This window comes from Cetorhinus maximus, chromosome 11 (assembly GCF_964194155.1).
Source record: "Cetorhinus maximus chromosome 11, sCetMax3.hap1.1, whole genome shotgun sequence".
Lineage (NCBI taxonomy): Eukaryota > Metazoa > Chordata > Chondrichthyes > Lamniformes > Cetorhinidae > Cetorhinus > Cetorhinus maximus.
The window spans coordinates 111,902,034-111,919,559 of record NC_135889.1 but is presented as its reverse complement, the minus strand read 5'-3'; the positions used below and the strand labels follow the sequence as shown (position 1 = coordinate 111,919,559).

Sequence of the window (17,526 nt, the reverse complement as noted above, 5' to 3'; positions counted from 1 at the left end):
TGTTTTTTTTTTAAGAACACAGAACAGTTTATTTTAAAGACAGTTTTGTATTTAATCAAAGAGACCAAAGCCCATGTCATCATCTGATTCTTCAGACTCTTCTTTCTTCTCCTCTTTCTTTTCTTCAACAACAGCAGCTGCAGCTGGAGCAGCACCACCTGTAGCACCAGCAGTTGCAACACCTCCAGCAGGGACACTTGCAAGCTTGGCATTGCCTGCAGTGGTGACATCATCCACATTCTTGCCTTTCAGCTCACTGATGACCTTATTCAATCGTTCATCATCAGCTTCAATACCAACACTGTCAAGAATCTTCTTGATATCCTTTGAATATGGGGCTTCATTGCCACCCAACACGGCAAGGAGGTAAGCTGCGATGTAACGCATTTTGGCAAGCGGATGACTCTTCTTCATATCCATACCTGAGTATGATTAACTAATCAATGCCCAACGCCTGTTCACCTTGTTATCTTCAACTACTGGGTATTTAACTTCCATCAGCAGAACCTATTAGATATCAGCAGGTTCCCTCTTTTTAAATTAAATTGATGTGCAAACAAAAACTAGTCATAGGCCTGAATTTTTAGCTCAGTTGGTGGGCAGGATCGGCGGGCCTGGGATCGTTTGGGAAACAGACCACTGACCGTGATCTGCCTCCGCCCGCGAGTTCACACCGCCAATTAACAGCCAGCCAATGTGAAGAGTGCACTGAAAAGCTCAGCGCTGCCGGACTGGGGGTGGGAGGAGGGCGGGCGATGACGTCAATGCAAGTGTGGGCGAGTGCTGAGAGAAAGCTCCCTGAAGGCAAGAGAGCTGCCTCAGGGAGCTGCAGACCCAAAAATATTCCAGCGAAGTTTTAAAAAGCAGAAGAAAATGTCCGAGCATCACAATCAGGCACCTGAAAATCTAGGTGATAAAAATGCTGCCCCCAGATTTTTATTTATATTTTATTTCATAATGGAAACCTCATCCCGCCCTTGGATGAGGCTTTATGAAAAATGTAAAGGCCGCCTGGCCGATTTGCCTGTCCGCTAACCGTTGGGATTACTTTCACTTATAAAACATTGAATAAAGGTTAAAAAAATGTTAAGGATATGTCCCCCTCATGTGAAACTGTCACATGAGCTGGAACATGCCCATTAATTTTACTAAAAATTTTTCAAACACCTTAAAAAAGTTCATGAAACCTTGTCCCGCCTGTGGATGAAGTTCCATGAAAAATGCGAAGGCCACCTGGGCTCTTCGCTTGCCCGCCAACCTTAAGGCTGGACAGGCAGCTCAGTTAATTGCTTTATCGGCTTTTTAAATGGCCTTAATAGGCCTTTGAAAGCTCGGCGGGCGCGCAGCCAACTCAGCTGCACCCCAGCCAAACTGAAAATCTAAATACCGCACGGTGAAGTCGGGACGCTCGCCCAACATCACCGCGCGCCATTTTACGCCGAAGATTCTACCCAATAAATACAGAACCATATCTGTCACTTCCACCAGTGCCAGTGTCTCCACAGCTAAGGTGCTTTTAACTAGCTTCCTTATTTTTTTTCGATTCCATGCTAATGGACAACATTTATCATTTCTTCCCACTAAAAAAAAATGAACCCTGCTGTACTTAAATTACTATTGGGAAGGTTAGTGTGTGAGATGTCACTAAAAATGACTAATTTCATCCCTTCTGGGTCACCAAGGTCCGGAAATCTGACTGTACATTCTTCTAAGCTTAATTTCTTCAGTGCCTTACTTGCTTTTACCAACAGCGGCATATTTCAGCATGGTGCTCAATTCTAATACATCATAGCACACATCTGGTCCAGTTTGTGTGCATAACCAGTTTAATTGCCCAATTAAGCTTCTTAATTGATCTGCTTCTTCCTTGGTTGTACAGAATTCCTTTTGTGAGGATCTGGCCTGATTTATCAGGATCGTATTAACATTTTCTAGATAAGACTGTTGTTTCAGGGTTATTCCCAACTTATTCTACCTATTGCCAAACCCTATATACTTAAAAGCTCCAGGAGCCGGACTTTCAATTATGAATTCCTGTGTAATTTTTTCTATCACAAATTTCTCAAGCGTTGCAGATTCCCCCCACAGGAAATCATCTACGTGCATTATGAAAATGCCTGCAATTTTCCTTCATAGTAACAATGCGCAGGATTTTGCCCTTGGCGGGGTTGCTAAGCGGGGGCGCGCAGGGGTAGTCGGGAAGCCAACCGCCATTGCAATTGGCTGCGCACCGCGATTTCACGCAGGCGGGCCAATTAAGGCCTGCACTGCGTGCATCGTGAGCGGCAGCGCTAAGCGCTGCCTGTACAGTCGGGGGGAGGAGGGAGAGCCGAGCCTCAGGGAGATTGAAGCACTGTGTAAAAAAAAAATGGAGAGAATAAAAATTGAATAAAACATGGGGCACATTTTTAAATTAAAAAAAAATGTATTTAATGTTTATTTGCTTTAAGAAACCTCATCCCGCCTGTGGATGAGGTTTCCTAAAAAATGTTAAGGCCGCCTGGCCTTTTCGCCTGCCTGCCAACCATTAGGTTGGATGGGCTGTGTAAATTTGAATTTAATTAGATTGTTAATGGCCTTAATAGGCCTTTTAATTATCGGCGGGTGTGCAGCCGACTCCAGCATGCGCCCGCCAAACAAAATATAGCAAGGCTGCACGATGACGTTGGGACACACGCCCAATGTCATCGTGCGTCATTTTACGCTGGGGCGTGTTGGGCGTGCGCCCACGCGCAGAGCACAATAAAACATTGCCTTCAGCTAAAAGCAGATCCAGCAATCAGATGTTTGCAGGACAGGCCTATGTGAAAAATGTCTGGCCCTGAATGCATTATTTAGCCCATAAACAGCATGTTTAGCCTCCAAATTAGTCCACTTGCAAAAATCCTGGATTTACATTCCCATGAGCATGTCGCAAAAAGTATTAGGAAACTTACATTCGCCACTGTTGTGGAGTCTACTCTAACTTCCTGATTACTAAGTTTTTCCTCAAATCCCCAAGTTACGAGTCTGGTTTTCTACCATTGGGAAGTACTTTCTCCATACGTAGCCACCTATGATCTTACTGAATGGCGGAGCAGGCTCGAGGGGCCGAATGGTCTACTCCTGTTCCTATTTCTTATGTTCAAATTGTTGATGTAGTTTTCTAATTATTTGCTTCATCTCTTTTAAATCCTTATCCCCAGCTGCCTTTAATGCCTGTTTAACATTCTGTCTAGAGATGATAGGCCTTCAATGAACACAATAATGCCCCAACTGCATAAATTGTAAATCTACAGATCTCCCAAAGACAATCGCTTTATCATGCTCCATGTCCAACTTCATCTGAGCCTTTATCATTGAAAGCTTACTTAACAGTAAAGGTATTTCACTCCATATATCAGTATTGATTACGTAATTTCCCCATTCAATTTTACATGGAATTACTATTCTTTTTAGTGATTTCAATGCGTTACCATCACCGAACCTGAAACAAACAGAAGAATTGTATTCTTTGACATTACTTCTGTGTTCCTTACTTAAAGAATCCATGTAACAGTTTAGCCAGTCCACTCTACATATCGTGGACATACACCCACTGTCTAGAACTGCGCAATTGAACAAATCTGTGACTAGGGGCAGAATTTTGCCGTTGGCGAGCAGGGGGCGGGGCCCGCTCACCGATGCGTAAAATGACGTGAGATGACATTGGGTGGAACCCCCGACGTCACCCCGCCCCATTTAAATTTTCAGGAAGGCGGGGGCGCAGCAAAATCAGCTGTGGGCCCGCCGACCTGTCAATAGCCAATTGAGGCCATTGACAGGATCATTTAAACAATTAAAGGACCTGCCCGTCCAACCTTTCATATTGGTGGGCAGGCCAGGAGTCCCAGCGGCAAATAGATAAAACATAAAACCTCATCCACCGGCAGGATGAGGTTTCATGCTGGGATTTAAAAAGTTTAATAAACTTATAATGTAAATTATGAACATGTCCCATCTCATGTGACATTATCACATGAGGGGGACATGTTAGGGAATTTTTCTTTTTCTAATTTTCATATTTTTAGAAGTGTAAGCGATCTCCCTGAGGTAGCACTTAGTCTCAGGAAGATCTGCGCTCTTTCATGCGCCTGCGTGACCCGACAGGCAGAAAACCCTCGGATACTCACTACCAGACTGAAACTTTTGGTCACCAATACGATTCCTTTTGATTGGTCAGTATCATCCTCCTCACTTTCCATATCTTCCATGTCATGTCTTAACTCAAAAATCCAATTTTTCATTTTTGGGCAATTCAATGCATAATGATACTTAGAGCCTCATTCGAAGCACCTGATGACCACCCTTTGGTTATTCCTGGGATTCATCCTCCTTCCATAATTACCCAACTCCCGCCGCCAGTTATAGCTCCCAAAAGGGTCTCTGTCCCCGTACTTCTTGTTTGTAATTTTTCTTTCATACAGATGTTTGGGCCCTATATTTGAATGGACATGAAATGCTGCTCGCATTGTGTCCTCCATCTTTGGTGTTACTGCTGAAGTGCCATAAAAGCAGCCGGAAATAAATGGTTTCCCAGAAATGTTTTTAAGACTTCGGACATTTGATCCGAAAGAGTATCTCTCTTTAAGTCTAACTCCAGTTAAAATCAAGACCCTATCCATGTTTGATATCCTAACACAGCCCAATAATTTAAAGGCAAGTACTGATTTAGGAATTTCCAAGTGGAATTGCTGCAATCTCATATATAGTCGGTTAAATTCCGTGATGTATTCCTCTACTGAAGAATCATCCTTTTCCTTTAATTTATCAATGTCCGGCCAAGCCTCCTAGGTGTTCAATAAGTCATCTTCCATATAAATTTTATCCATGAATCTCAAGAGAATGCGCAGCCCTGCTTCATTGTCCAGTTCCTGAGCATTTAGTTCCGAGAACACTGTGCAGCAGATCTTGCTCCTGGCAGGAAGCGAAAGCGCTAGAGCCATCAACTTTTTTTCCATTGATCAAAAGGTTCCCTTTCACAAAACAGTTGTGGAAAATCTTGTCCTAAGCCCGATTGTGAAGAAGACACTGAGACTAGAATGCTTTTTTGGAAACTATCTATTGATTGCCGTAGTGCTTAATTCTCCACTCTAACACAATCCTCCCAGTACTGGCTGATTTTTCTTTATATACACATCTGGGCATAATTAACTAATTAATACTCAACACTGTTCACCTTATTACATTCAACTACTAGGTACTTAACACCCATCAACAGAACCTATTACATACTAACAATATGTCTTTTGAGTCACCAAAGATCATGCCAACTACTACAGTGAAAAGATTTTCCATGATCTTTGCTGTTAAGAACCAGCCATCATTTAAGCCTCTTTTCTTACTCTAATACTACCATAAACTTATTTTGTTGGCCACCTTGGACCACTTTTTTATAAGGGAATATTTATTCATTGTGAATCATGAATTATTTTTTAGCCATTGCTTATCTGCCATCATATCTTTTAATCTAGTTTCTCAATTTACCTTAGCCAACAGATCTATAGTATCTACATATATTGCTCAAATTTAAGACCCTACTTTTGCCCTTAATTGAATCACCCTCAAACTAAATGCAAAATCATGTCATATTATGATCACTCTTCCCCAGACTCCTCTATACGACAAGCATATTAACCATGCCTCATTACACAATACTAGATCTAAACTAGCCTGATTCCTAATGTAAAACTATTGTTGTTAACTCTGTCTTATCCCAATTTTGAAAATCAATAACACATGAGCTATTGAGCTATCTTTTAGTTTAAAGGAACAGTGTCTGATTCTATTGAGCTCTTGAGGTATTGGCATGGAGCTCAAAATGCACCTGTCCCATCTCTTTCAGTTCTGTTGGGTGGATGTCATCTGGATCTGAGAGATTGCTTTCACTGGTCGAAGAATCTAAAACATTAGAGCACAGTCTCAGGATAAGAGGCCAATCATTTAGGATGGAGATGAGGAGAAATTACTTTACTCAAAGGGTTGTGAATCTTTAGAAATCTCTATCCCAGAAGGTTGTGGATGCTCTATCATTGAATATATTTAAGGCTGGGACAGAAACATTTTTGGTCTCTTAGGGAACTAAGGGATATGGGGAGTGGATGGGAAAATGGGGTTGAAGCCCAAAATTAGCCATGGTCATATTAAATAGCGATGCAGGCACGACAGGCCATGTGGTCTACTCCTGCTCCTATTTCTTGTGTTCTTGTGAAGCCTGATTTATTTCCTATTCTATCCAAACTGGCATCCTTATCTATTTTAATATTTCTAAATATAATTCTTTATAATTTTGTTTCCCACTGCACAGCCCACAGTTGAAAACTGAACATCGTTCATAGTAGTTTAAACTGATGCAAGATAACCTTATACCTTGGTTTGGGAGGTGGGGGGGGGGGGAAGGGGCAGGCAAAGTTCACTACCCATATCACCAAACTGATGAAATATAGATTATTGACTTTGTTTTAAAAGAGATAGGGCTATACTTTATGTGTGAAGCTGAAGTCTAGCCACAGGACCTCCTTTAAATGTACTTGCAGACATCTGTCAAACACTAATCCGTGCAACAACAGAACTGACATTTAGCTTGTGAAAATTTGGTTATCTGATCCATGAATCTAGAGCCTCCGATTGAATATTAAAAACTATATTTAAAAAAAAAGCCACATGATTGCCATTCTACTCAGAGCAGTGCTGTGTGAGTGTTGCATTGGGAAAGGTGACATTGTTCACTTGAGATATTAAACCCAGACCCTATCTATCTATCCAGGTGGATGTAAAAGATTTCATAGCAATAGCTGAAGAAGAACAGGGAATTCTCCTAGTGTCCTGGTCAACATTTACCTTCAGCTAAAAACAGATTAAATGGTGTTTTTCTCCTTTACTGTTAGTGGGACCTTGCTGTGAGGAAATTAACTTCTGTCACAGCACTGGCTATATTTCTAAAGATAATTAATGGGATGTGAATCACTTTGGGAGCTCCTGAGGACATGATAAGTTACTACACATTGCAAGTTATTTTCTTTCTTTAATAGGTTAAGCAGTTACAGGCAATGTAATTGCAGAAATTCTACTGTCAATGGTTGTGTCCCTCCGAATGAAACTGCCACAATATTCAATTTCCTCAGTGACACATCCAGGCATGGAATGATTATTGAAATGTGTAATTGCTGCTGAGAAGTGGTATAGTAAATTTTACTTGTTTGGGATTTAGATTAAATTAAAAATGCTTGTCATTTGAATATATTTAGAAAATAAGGAGTAGTTGTTCTAAAACTCTGTGATAGTTATGATTTGAACAAGTTGTGGAGTGGCACTTTGGTTTGATCTAACACCAAAAGAAAAATTTCAAATTAAAAATTGTTCAAAATTTTCATAACTGCAGTGCAAATCCTATCGCAGTGTACAAGTCTTTTAACCTTGTACTTCATGCCACAACTAAGGTTGTAATTTGGCACGGTCATTTTTTTGGAGAGAAAGTCATGCATCAGCCATGGTAAAATATGATGAGAGTCAGCCAAGCCCACACTTGGGTAACTTGTCAATTGTGAATCAGTTGGAGTTCCCTTGCCTTGGTTGTGGGTTCAAGTCCCACTCCAGAGACTTGAGCACATGATCTAGGCTGACTCTCCAGTGAAGTACTGAGGGAGCTCAGCCCTGTTGGAGGCAGAGTTGGATAAAAAGGCCTGACTTCCCTTTTAGGTGGATGCAAACAATCTCCTGTTACTCTTTTAGAGAAGAGCAAGATAGAAGCTCCCTAGCGTCCTGACTAATATTTTTCCTGCAATCAACATTACTAAAAAAACAGATTACCCGATCATCACCTCAGTGTTGCTTAAGGGACCTTATACAAACATAAGATAATATGAAATAGGGGTAGGAGTATAAGTAGGCCATTCGACCCCTCGAGCCTGCTCTGCCATTCAATAAGATCATGGCTGATTTGTTTATGTTTCGAATTCTACATTCCCATCTACCCCCGATATCCCTTCGATTCCCTTGCCTAACAAGAATCTATCTACCTCATATTCAGTGACCCTGCTTCCATTGCTTTCTGAGGCAGAGAGTTCCAAGGTCACACAACCCTCTGGGAGAAAGAAATCCTCCTCATCTCTGTCTGAAAAAGGCAACCCCTAATTTTAAAACAGGGCCCCTTATTCTGGACTCACACACAAGAGGAAACATCCTTTCTACATCCACCTTGTCAAGACCATTCAGGATCTTATATACTTCAATCCAGTCACCCCTCACTCTTGTAAATTCCAGTGGAACCAAACCCAGGCTGTCCAATCTATCCTCATAAGACAACCCGCTCATTCCAGTGTTAGGAAACAGAGATAGTTTAAGTAAGTTATATTTGTATTTTTTTGGGTGTTAGGAATGAGGTTTAGCTTTAATGTTTAAGTCAGATGTGTATTTCTGTATCTGTGTGTTAAGAAAAGGTCAAGTTGAGTTTTAATTTCACTTTAAAAGCTGCCTGCATTTCTAATGAGAGTTTTATGACTGTTGAAGCTAAGTTAAACAAACAAGAAAACTGGGTTGTCGCCTAGCAACAGGGGTCCGGAGAGGCAGGTCCCTCCCACAGACATACACACAGAAGAAACTAGAAACAGCAGTTTGATTTGAAAGCTGTTTGAGTTCAGCCAGTTTTTAAGACAGCTGCCAAGCAGAAGCAATCTAGAAGGGGCAGATAGCTAGTCCCAAGTTAAAGAAGGTCTCCAAATCTAGGGGGGTGGAACAGGAATCAGTCCCAAGAAGACCTTCTAGTCCAAGGAAGGACACGAACCTGGAAAGGGCCCTGTTAAGTGGAGTTAAGAGTGAGGAGCAGAGAAAGGCTCCAAGCTTGAAGCTTAAAGAGATAAAAGCTTGTGAGAAGCCAGAAGGTCCAAAGAGTTAACTGAAGATCTGTAACTCTTTGCTGTGGCCATATGAAGCAGTGGTGTACTGTGGACAGATAAGTCAGTAAGAGAGAGTGCATGGAGGAACACTTGAATGCATGTGGTGACGCAGGGGAGAGGAACATCGTAAGGAGATTTCAAAACCCTGAAGGTGAAGCCTTGTGGGAAGGCGTCTAAAAGAAAGCGTCGGTTTGGGAGAAGATTCCAAGACGAGTTCTTGGAGAATGGAGATTGGAAACCTCGTGTGGAAGATGGAGTTCAGTGAGACCCGTTGGCTCACAGTGTGACAAGTGTCTGAGGGGAGTTGATGAGAGATCCATAGCATCTGGCATCTGTCACTTGGTTTCAGAGCGTGGAGTGTCTGACCACAGGTTGCCTATTGGTTTACATGGACTGTGTACTCATCATGAACATCAGAGTATAAGATAGCTTTTGTAACTTGTGTTACCCTTACAAATCTGTATATATCTGGAAAGGTATAGTTGTGGGTGATTGAGTATTGTAATATAGTTTATCTTTTCTTATTAAATAAATGTTTTAATCTTTTGTTAAAAGTAGTAATCTAGTAAACCGCCTCTGAACTGCCTCCAACACATTTATATCCTTCCTTAAATACGGAGATCAAAACTGCACACAGTATTTGAGATGCGATCTCGCCAATACCCTGTATAACTGAAGCGTAACATCCTTACTTTTGTAAAAGCAAAATACTGCGGACGCTGGAAATTTGAAACAATAACAAAACTTGCTGGAAAAACTCAGCAGGTCTGACAGCATCTGTGGAGAGAAAGACAGAGTTAATGTTTCGAGTCCATATGACTCTTGAAGAACAGTCATACAAACTCGAAACGTTAACCCTTATTTTTATGTTCAATTCCTCTCATAATAAAGGATAGCATTCCATTAGCCTTCTTGATTACGTGCTGTACCTTGCATACTAACTTTTTGTGACTCATGCATGAATGCACCTAGATCCCTCTACACCTCAGAATTCTGCAGTCATTCTCCATTTAAGTAATACTCTGCTTTCTTATTCTTCCTGCCAAAGCGAACGACTTCACATTTTCCCACATTATACTCCATCTGCCAGATTTTTGTCCAATCGCTCAACTTATATATATTTGTCTACAAGATCCTTGTGTCTTCTTTACAACATAATTTCCTACCAATCTTTGTGTCAATTTCAAGTTTAGCTGCTCTGCCTTTGCTCCCCTCACCTAAGTCACTGATATAAATTGTATAAAGTTGGCACCTCAGCATAGACCCCTGCGGGAGTCCATTAGTCACACCCTGCCAATCAGACTAAGGTCCAGTTATGCATACTCTGTTTTCTGCCTGCCAGCCAGCCAGTCCTCTATCTGGGCGAATATGTTACCCCCTACACCATAAACTTTTATTTTTATTTGACCTGGCACCTTATTGAATGCTCCTGGGAATCCAAATCCAGAACCTCTACAGGCTCCCCTTTATCAACAGCACATGTTACTTCTTCAAGAAATTCTAATAAATTAGTTAAACATGATTTCCCTTTCACCAAACCATGCTGACTCTTCCCAATTCCTTGTGTTTTTCTAAGTGCCCAGCTATGACCTCTTTAATGATTGACACTAACACTTTCCCCATGACAGACATCAAGCCAATTGGTCTATAGTTTCCTGTTTTCTGCCTCCCTCCCTTCTTGATTGGAGGGGTTATATTTGCTATTTTCCAGTCTGAATGAGCCTTTCCAGAGCTTAGGGAATTTTGGAAAATAAACACCAATTTATCTACTACCTCATTAGCCACCTCTTTTAAGACCGTGGGATGAAATCCATCTGGATCCAAAGACTTGTCAGCCTGCAGATCCATCAGTTTGCTCAGTAGCACTTCCCTAGCAATTGTAATTTCACCAAGTTCCTCTCTCCCCTCCACATCCTGATTTATAGCTTTTACTGGAGTGTTTTTATATCCTCCACGGTGAAGACAGAAACAAAATATTTGTTCATTTCATCTGTCATTTCCTTATTATCTACTATTAACTCACCATTTTTACTCTCCAGGGGAACAACACTCACTTTACTTACTATTTTCTTGTTTAAATACATGTAGAAATTCTTGCTATCCATTTTTTACATTTCTAGCTAGCTTCCTCTGATACTCTAATTTCCTCCTCCTGATTAACCCTTTAGTCATTCTCTGTCGTTCTTCATATTCTGACCAATCATCTGACCAGCCACTCATCTTTGCACAGATACATGCTTTATCCTTAAGTTTGATGCTTTCCTTAACTTCTTTAGTTCACCACTAGTCATGCATTTAGAATTTTTCTTTATAGTAGGAATATACTTATTCTGAGTATTCCGTAAAATCCCTTAAATATCTGCCACTGTTTCTCTATTGATCTATCCCCTAGCCTAGTAATCCAGTTAACTTCAGCTAGCTCAACTTTCATGCCCATATAATTGCCCTTATTTAAGTTTCAAACACTAGTCTCAGATCCACTCTTCCCCCTTTCATACTGGATGTAATATTCAATCATATTGTGGTCACTGCTATTTGTGGGTGCCTTTACCCTGAGGTCATTAATTAATCCTGTCACATTACACAATACCAAGTTTAATATAACCTACTCACTGGTTGGTTCCAGGACATGCTGCTCTAAGAAACTATGTCCAAAGCATTCTATGAACTCCTCATCCAGGTTACAACTGCCATTCTGATTTTCCCAGTATATATGCAGATTAAAGTAACCCATGGTTTTTGCCGTCCCTTTATCACAAGCACCCAATATTTCATACTTTGCCCTACATTGCGGTTACTGTTAGGGTGCCTGTAGACCACTCCCACTAGGGACTTCTCTCTCCTGCTATTCCTCATCTCCACCCAAACCGACTCTACATCCTGATCTCCTGAACCAAGATCATCTGTGATTATTGCACAAATGCCATCCTTGATTAACAGTGCAGCACCTCCACCCTTACCTAACTTCCTATTCTTCTTGAATATAAATATGCAGGACCCAGTCCTTGTCACCCTGCAACCATGTCTCCTAAATAGCTATCAGATCATATTTATTTACTTCCCTGTGCGCTATCAATTTGTTTACTTTGTTATGAGCACTACACGCATTCAGAAACAAAGCCTATAGTTTTGCCTTTTTGTTATCTTTATGACATCTAGTCTTGATTCCTGATGCATTCTTAGGTTTTTTCCCTCTGTCCCTTCCCTGCCATTCTCCAATCCTCATTTCCCATATTACTATTTTCCTCTCTTACCTTGTCTCTACTCTTTGATATATCACATCTTGCCACATTTGATTGCTTGCCCCCATATTTAGTTTAAAACACTCTCTACTTCCCTACTTATACAGTTCACCAGATCATTAATCCCAGCACGGTTCAGGTGTAGACCATTCCAATGGTACAGCCCCTATTTTGCCCACTACTGGTGCCAGTGCCCCACAAGGAGGAACCCTAGCTCCTCATACTCTATACAGAAGCTCTTTCCTTGTTCTACCCATGCTGTTGGTACCTAAGTGTACCACAACAACTGGCTCCTGCCCCTCCCACTGCAAGTTCCTCTCCAATCCTGAGCAGCTGTCCTGAATGCCTGGCATTGGGCAGGCAACACAGCCTTCTGGAATCTTGCTCTTTGCTGCAGAGAACAATGTCAACCCTCCTCACTATACTGTCCCCTACTACCACTAGATTCCTTTTTGCTCTCCCCATTGAATGGCTTCCTGTACCACGGTCAGTTTTCTCATCCACCCTGCAGTCCCGGCTTTCAACCAAACATGCTGAGAGAACCTCAAACCTATTGGACAATTGAAAAGGCTCACACTTCTGCCTCCTGCCCTCTGGGTCCCTTTACCTGTCTAACTCACAGTCACACCCTCCTGTCCCTGACCACTGACCAAATCAAAAGACCCTATCCTAAGAGGTGCGACTGCCTCCTGCTACAAAGCATCCAGGTAACTTTCCCCCTCCTTGATGAGCCGCAGAGTCTGCCTCCAGCTCAATGACTCTAAGCCGCAGTCCCTCAAGCCGCAGACACTCACTGCAGATGTGTTTGCCCTGGATCACAATGTTATCCAGGAACTCCACATGCTGAAGCCTTGATACATCGCCTCTTCTGCCATCCTTAATGTGTTTTAAATAATTACTTAATTATATTATTCACTTATTTATGTTGCTTTTTTTTATATATTTTATTATTTACCACCAATGTGTATACTATTTTAGACCTTAGGAATAAAATAGACCTTAACCACTTACCAGATACTCACCAGACAGCAAACTCCTTTCCCGACAGTAGAGCAAGAACCAATTCCTACAGGGTGAGAAAGATAAAAAAAGGAAGCAAACATCTCCTTCCCTCCCTTCACTGAACTCCCCCGCTCACCAAACTCCAAGTCTGCACTCAGTTTTCTCAGCTGCACTCCATTAGCCTTAGCTGCACTGAAGTGGCCTGTATTTATAGTCAAGCTGAACTGGGGCTAGAGTAACGAGATTCAACCAGTTAGCTAATTAACTACTCAGCTCTCACAGCAGAGAGTGAGTTTACCCTGCAAGAAAAAAAGAACTTAGCCTGCTTACACAGTACTTTCCAGTTTCTGCTAATTACAGACTAGATTAGATTTTAAGAGTAAAACTTAAGATCAAAGTTAACACTTTAAACTCTCCCACTCACCAAACTCCAAGGGCAAAATTTTTCCGTCGGCGGGCTGGTGGCGGGGCCCGCTCGCCGACGGGAAAATGACGCGGGATGACATCGGGGGAACCCCTGACATCATCCTGCCCCATCTAAATATTCAGGAAGGAAGGCGGACTACGCAATCAGCTATGCGCCCGCCGACCTGTCAATGGCCAATTGAGGCCATTGACAGGGTAGTTAAATCAATTAAAGGCCCTGCCTGTCCAACCTTAAGGCTGGCGGGCAGGCCAGGAGACCCAGCGGGCTTCTGAAAAAACATGAAACCTCATCCACTGGCGGGATGAGGATTCATGTCTGTTTTAAAAAGCTTGAATAAAGTTTATGTGATATTTATTAACATGTCCCATCTCGTGTGACATTGTCCCATGAGGGGGACATGTTAATAATTTTTTTATTTTTCTATTTTTGAAGTTTATAAAACTTTCAGCACTCTCCCTGAGACACCACTTAGTCTCAGGGAGATGTGCTCTCTTTCACGCGGATGCGTGAAAGAACGCACTTTGACAGTTGGGGAATCCCTCCCCCCCACACAGGAAGCGCATAGCGTTTCCCAGCGGGCAGGCCGCTGGGTGGGCCTTAATTGGCCCGCCCACTTAAAATGGCGGCGGGGCCCGTTTCGGTGGCGGCGATCAGCTGCACGCCCACCGCCGAGCCGGTGGGGCCCGCCCGCCCACCAAGGGCAAAATTCTTCCCCAAGTCAGCATTCAGTTTCCTCAGCTGCACTCTGTCTGCTTACTGTGTGCTGCTTGACTGCTATGTTCCTAACAGTGACTATGATTGAAAATTAATTTCAAATTAGTTAACTGAAAAGCACTTCAGGATGTCCTGAGGACGTGAGAGACGCTATTTAAATACACACTCTTACTTTTCTTTCAGCTCCTCATGATTTTTTTCCCTGGATGGATATTTTCTTTAGGACCAATAAGCCTATACGCCCTGGGCTCTACAGCTGAACGTTCCAGTCTTGCTCACGGCCAGGATTTCCTTAGGAACTCTGCATGTTTGCTCCAGGTAGGAGCCATATAAGCTTATTGCCGTCTGACACTTAGCTCCCTATGCAGATGATGCAGGCTGGGTCCATGGTCGACAGTCTAGACCTCCCAAATTCCAGGTATTGAAGCTGTAGGGCTGCATGATAAATAGTTCTCAAGCCTTCACAAAACTCATTTTCTGCAAAGTGCTGAAGCATTAACGCAAAAACCCACTGACATTCGCACAACCCCTAGGAAGAAAAATTTAATTGTCTGCCAAAAATGCCTTCCTAAAACCTAAGAGATTTGTCTGACTTTCAGTTTCAATATTTTTGCTCTCACCGAACATGAAGTAATCAACTGTTGCAATTACCTGTAGCAATGTCAGTTTGGGTCCTTGACAGTTTCAGAATGGTTATTTTCAGCTTTCCATCACTGAGATGAATCTGTAGGGCTCCAGATGCTTCACGAAGTCCATTGTACAGCAACAGACCAGCCTTGTTCCATGTGCGGAACTGGAAACTGACAGACAGTCCGTCCATTTGGGGTGGGCCAGGCAGCAGCAAGTAACTGCTGGAAGCCATGAACGTGACCGGAATAATGTGTGGCTCTGAGCACGAAAAACTTACATTACCCTAAAGAAATATGAAGAGAAAAGGAAACATATTGTAACGGTTGTTTTCTTTTTCATAGAAAAAAAATGTCTGATTGAGTAAAACACATGTCAGGGTTCTTTGTAAATCAAGATTAAGTGAAAAAGAAGAACATTTTTTAAGTACGTTAAGCATAATGTTATGTTGCTCCACCAACTACAATGCATGAGTGACCTGAAAAGCTGTGCGTATTGCCCCTTAACAGCTTCGTTTTTGCTTGGCTCCATTTTCCTTGGGATCTCTGCTTCGGTGATCCAGATGGGAGCCTTATTTCAAGGTCTTATGATGTGTCTATGACCCCCAACACAATTGTTTCGACAATGGCAGGCTGGATGTTCCTCTTGGCTCCACTGAACTTTTCCAACCTGTTGCGGCCCATTTGTATCTCCCACCCAGAGTAGAGCCATCAGAATTCCCACTCTCTCATCCTGGGAGTTGCCTCTTCATCTCTGTTTAAAATGGACACCCCCCTTACCCTGAGATTATGCCCTCTGGTCCTACGTGGGAGAGTCTAGGACCAGAGAGCATAATCTCAGAGTAAGGAGGTGCTCATTTAAAACACAGATGAGGAGGAATTTCTTCTCTCACTGGGTAGTCAATCTGTGGAATTCTTTACCATAGCGGGCTGCAGTAGCTGGGTCGTTAAGTATATTCAAGGCTGAGATAGACAGGTTTTTAATCAGTCAGGGAATCAAGGGATATAGGGAAAAGACAGGAAAGTGGAGTTGAGGATTTTAAGATCAGCCATGATCTCATTGAATGTCAGAGCAGACTTGATGAGCTGAATGGCCTACCTCTGCTCCTATATCTTATGATCTTACAGTGTTTGAGCACCTGAGCACTACTAGCAGATCACTGGGATTATGGAAATACCGCCCAGTGTTCAAAATATTTGGGCCTCTCCGCAGGAATTTCAGGCGGGTGGTGCCAATTCTCCCATCACCCACACAAAGTCCACCCTCAGTTAAATTCTAACTCCATCATATGTACCAAAATTGTGGGTTTTGCTAACAAAACTACACTTGTAGGCTGAAGCAGTCTACATTACACATTGTCAGATCCTGATTGTTAAGTAAATGTCTTTAAATTGCAAATTGGAACTGCTGTGAACTAAAGAGAATGATTAAATACTTACCCAATGGCCCAGATTTTCACCATGACAGAGAGCCTTTCCGTCATGGCGAAAGTGGTGGACGAACCCGGAAATCCTGAGCACCCCTCCCCCCCCCAAACATGGCACTTCCTATTTTTTCATGGGCAGGACTGGAGTCGGGCTGGGGCCTGCGCATGCACAGTCTAAGGCACCCGCTGGCATGGCATGAGTTGCCACTAAGTTGGCACAGGTGCTATATAGGGCCATGGAGATATGGGGGAGCATAGGGAGTATGAAGGGCCATGAGGTTGGGTAGAGGGGCATGGGTTGGCATAGCGAGGGGCCCTGGGGGTGGGCGGGGCATAAGGTGGCATAGGTTAGCATGGATGGGAAGTGGTGAGTGTATGGGGAGGTCAGAGGGAGTGAGGGGTGAGGGTTGGAGGGCTGTTTTTTGCATTAATCTTTTTATTCCATTTAATTCAATAAAGAGCCCAGAGGCAGGCCTTTGGCCAGTCCGTCTCTGCACCATGCAACCTCCGCACTCATCCCAGGGTCAGCAAGCTTGAGGCAGTATTTCAATTTCCTCCCCCATGGACTAGTTGCAAACAACATGAAAAGAGGGTACAAGGTAACCAAATGGCAGAATTTTCACAAGAATCTAGAAACTACAGTGTTCATTGTTGATGCTCTCTATCACACCACTTCCTAAATGAATTGTAAATGATTCTACTTTTTCCAGAACAAAGCAGTCCGCTTGACTGGCAGCCATTTCACCACCTGCAAAATCTGCTCCATCACTGCCTGTGCATTGTGGCTGTCGTAAATTATTATCGACGTTCACCGTGCCTCAATTCGAGGCTGCCATCTACTCACGGTCGCCAGTTTCCGCCATGAGTCTTCATGTGAATGTTGACCCCCAGATCTTTGGGCACATGAGGCAGGATGTCCCACGAGGTAGTGGGATCTGGAGTGCAGGATTTGCTTCCTTTTCTTTCCTTCTCTGCTGCTGCTCTGCCTCATCATTAAGGCATTTGGACTCAAATCGAGATGCATCTTGATGGACAAGTTGTCGCCATTTTGAATGGTTGGTAGCAAGCTCCTCCCAGTCATTAATGTCAATGCTGCGGTGCTTCCTGGAAAGCTTCAGAGTGTCTTTGGAATGTCTTCTTTGTCGTCTCCTGGAATGTTGGCCATTTAGAGTTGAG

At 42.7% G+C, this 17,526-nt stretch overlaps 2 protein-coding genes across 2 annotated transcripts in view; both read right to left on the bottom strand.

The window, feature by feature from the left end:
* The window catches only part of LOC144686219 (contactin-associated protein-like 5), a 738,881-nt gene that overhangs the window by 423,555 nt on the left and 297,800 nt on the right, over positions 1 to 17,526 (bottom strand). Inside the window, exon 9 of the mRNA XM_078551310.1 lies at positions 14,949 to 15,210. Coding sequence (XP_078407436.1) covers positions 14,949 to 15,210 — 262 coding nt within the window. The remainder of the gene's footprint in view (positions 1 to 14,948; positions 15,211 to 17,526) is intronic.
* On the bottom strand, positions 3 to 404 carry LOC144686835 (large ribosomal subunit protein P2-like). The gene has a single exon (XM_078552604.1). The coding sequence runs from the start codon at positions 385 to 387 to the stop codon at positions 52 to 54; it is 336 nt and encodes a 111-aa protein (XP_078408730.1). The 5' UTR covers positions 388 to 404; the 3' UTR covers positions 3 to 51.

Bases quoted from the DNA above. Each gene is read 5' to 3' on its own strand.
- LOC144686835 (XM_078552604.1), bottom strand. From the start codon at position 387: ATGCGTTACATCGCAGCTTACCTCCTTGCCGTGTTGGGTGGCAATGAA.